At 51.4% G+C, this 3,289-nt stretch overlaps 1 protein-coding gene across 1 annotated transcript; it reads left to right on the top strand.

Annotated features, from left to right (window-relative positions):
* Nucleotides 1-1,000: 1,000 nt before the first annotated feature.
* Nucleotides 1,001-2,061, top strand: LOC127334459 (E3 ubiquitin-protein ligase EL5). Its single transcript, XM_051360912.2, has one exon. It carries the CDS (start codon nucleotides 1,081-1,083, stop codon nucleotides 1,849-1,851), a length of 771 nt encoding a protein of 256 aa, XP_051216872.1. The 5' UTR covers nucleotides 1,001-1,080; the 3' UTR covers nucleotides 1,852-2,061.
* The last annotated feature ends 1,228 nt before the right edge of the window (nucleotides 2,062-3,289 follow it).

Raw genomic sequence — 3,289 nt, 5'->3', positions numbered from 1 at the left:
CTCTATCGCGAAGCACCGTGTTGACTCATGATAGTATCCCAAGGAATTAACTACAGTCCCGAAACCATTAAACACCTTTTCTTCTAGTGCTAATTTGCGAGATTTATTTGGTCTGTCATCCAAGTAGCGTCTACCCTGTATCCTCCGACTAGTGTGGCCAATGTTTTTGGCAATTGGCTTCACGGTATAGATTCGAGGTTCAAGTTGCTTCTTAGGGTGGGGGCGCTAGCATTTATCTGGACGCTTTGGCTGAGTAGAAATGACAAGATTTTTAACGATAAAAATTGCTCTTTGTTGCAGGTCATCTACAGATGTACAGGTATTCTCCGTTTGTGGTTACCTCTTCAGCCCATGGAGAACCGAGACCTATTTACGGAGGTCTGTACACGGTTGGAGGCTACGACGAGGGATACTTTTTCCCTACATGAGTGGCAGCATAGTCTACGGATTAAAGCCTCACCCACACCTTAGGCGTTATATGTTTCATCGTTGCGATATGTATTCCGCCTAGTTTTTTCGTTTGACATCTTTTGGACTTAAGACTCATAAATGGCTGTGTGCATCCTGGTTATGCAGATGCTGGATGTAATTGCTTCTAAAAACTAATAAAGCATCCTTTATCGAAAAAAAGCTATGCGTTTAAAGTTTAAAATTAATTAAGAAACAGTACTAAATGTTTTTTTCGAAAATACCTAGAAGTGAAACAAATAGTATTCAGTATTTTTGGAAAAAAAATCCTTGAAGTAAAAAATAACATTCCTGAAATAAGATATGGTCTTGGTATTAGGAAATGTTCAATCTATTCTTTATTTGCATCATTCCGTCATAAGAGTCACGTGTGGAGATCGCGTCGGCAGCAGCATCATATCTTCCACTCACTTGACGGCCTGCCCCTTCGAGCTTCTTTCACGTCAGCAATCAACATCACTCTCCTCCTCAGTCCTCACTCGAACACGAACGCCCGATCCGTGTGCATATATATACGGCATCGATCCCATTTTGAGCTTACACCGCAGAGAACTAACAACAGATTCCACCCCAAAAGACACCACCTACCAAGCCGCATCCTCCGCCGCCACCATGGACTCCTCCTCGGGCTGGGCGGTCGCGCCGGCGGTCTCCGTACCCGCCGCGCCGACTATGTCTCATGGCGCGACACTCTTGTCGGTCATGTTCCTGCTGTTCCTGACCTTCGCTCTCGTGATCTTCTTCCTCAAGTACTACTTCAATGCCAACTTCCGCCGGGGGCAGAACGGTCGCGTGGCGGCGGCTCGACACAAGGGCGTCGACCCTGAGCTGCTGCGATCGCTGCCAATCACGGTGTACTGCGCGGCGGCGCCGAAGGGCTCCACCGTGGAGGACGTCAGGGTAGAGTGCGCGGTGTGCTTGTCCGAGCTCGAGGACGGGGAGGAGGCGCGGTTCTTGCCCCGGTGCGGCCACGGGTTCCACGCCCAGTGCGTCGACACCTGGCTGGCCTCCCACTCCACCTGCCCGCTCTGCCGGGTCACCGTCGCCAAGCCCAACGCGTCGCTCAAGGCGTCGACGAGTCTCCCTCCCGTAGCGCCCGAGCCGGCGAACTATGCTGCGAACCTGCCGGCGAGTGTGCTGCTCGGCGTTTCAGACCAGGCCACCCTCACCGCGGACGAAGACCGCCCGAGACCCGCCGCCTTGGCCACGGCAGCAGTGCTGGTGATCGACATTCCTGATTCGAGGACGCCGGCGACACCGCGCGACGCGACCAAGATGCCGAGCTCGCCGAGAATGAGGTCGCTCAAGAAGCTGTGGAGCTTCGGGAATCGGGGGGCAAGGGCCGTCGGGGCCGACTCCGTTATTAACATCAGGAGGCGCTGAGCGCGTTATTAACATCGCCTCCGCAACCCCGAGAGCACAGCTACTGTAGAGCCGAAATTGTCAGCTCAGTACATATACACATGTTGGTATCAGACATAGTCACATGGACCAATAGTTCTACAGGTCTCATGGGACACATTAGGATATACTAGCGATTTGTGGTCTACTCAACCGAAAAAGAAATATACAAATGCAATCCAAAATTCTTCACTCCGATCTTCATAGATTGACTGGTAGACTTAGAAAAATATTCACAAAGATGTCCAGCACCCAAGAATCAAAAACTTCATTTTGCCATACATAATTTTTAGCCATGGTTAGATTGGGGATCGATCGCTGTCCCAATCATGGCTAAAGCTGATGATGAGGAGCCGCTCCTCCTGGGCGAGGATTGCCTAGTTGACCGCCCACCTGGATGTTCCAAGTTGTACTTGGCGGGGATCCGTCGGCTTGCTGCCGATCTGGTGACACACGGCGATCCCGCGATAGTATCGAGTATCGAGCTCGCTTTCTTCTGGCTCATCGACGGGATCCGATCGCCCGCACCACGCCCGCACCCGCCATGACGCTGGTCCTCCCGATGGCCTGCACTCGAGGTAGGTGGCCGGTTTGACGCAAAGACGCGGCGTTGTCCAGAAGTGCTGCCGACGGCGAGGCAGCGGAAAATTCCTCGGGGTGTCTCCTCATGACCCGTAACCGTCAGGCGAGGTGAGAGAAGAAGGTTAGACCGCTGCGGGGCTTGGGAGAAGAAAAAAAAAGAACTCGAACCGTTTTTTCACCTGTGGATGGCAGTGGTGGGTAATTTAAATTAACTTCAGGGGTAGTTTAAAGTTGAACGAACGACCGAGAGAGAAACCCTTTTGCTTTTATTATTGGGTATATAGAAGTAGTTGAGCGTAAAGTAAAATTTGAATAGTAACAAAAACAAAGTAGCTGGTTGCGGTTGGGTGTTGGGTTTTTTTAAACAGGAGGCCAACAGGCCCAGCTTTATATATAAAGCCAACGACCACAAGATCCGATACAACGCACACTAGCCCAACACGATAACTGATACCCAAGTTCTAACATGTCCACTCGCACAACACGATAGCTGAAACCCGAGCTCAAACAAGTCCGGACATGTCCACAGCATGAAAAGGATTACATCACGCAACATCAAGGAGAAGGTAAAAGCACGCCCGGGGCATGATCATCCAGCCGCCTGATGGAGGGTTCTGGTCAGACCGAGGGACCGGCCGCTGCTGGTCGCGGCGATGGGCGAGCTTAGGAGACTTCAGGTGTTGGGTTTCCTGTAGATGAGAGAACAAGTGTAGAGAGGTTCAGCTCATGGTAATGAGGTTCGACTGAAATTCCAGTCTCACAACTTGGGCGAGGACCCCTCGTTGCCTCATGAGGGTCACGTGTGGTAATCACGTCTGCAGCATCACTCCCACTCTTT

This window comes from Lolium perenne, chromosome 6, assembly GCF_019359855.2.
Source record: "Lolium perenne isolate Kyuss_39 chromosome 6, Kyuss_2.0, whole genome shotgun sequence".
Lineage (NCBI taxonomy): Eukaryota > Viridiplantae > Streptophyta > Magnoliopsida > Poales > Poaceae > Lolium > Lolium perenne.
The sequence above is the reverse complement of the archived record's forward strand: the minus strand, read 5'-3'. Positions and strand labels throughout refer to the sequence as shown.

Coding starts and splice junctions, on each gene's coding strand:
- LOC127334459 (XM_051360912.2), top strand. CDS start 1,081: ATGGACTCCTCCTCGGGCTGGGCGGTCGCGCCGGCGGTCTCCGTACCC.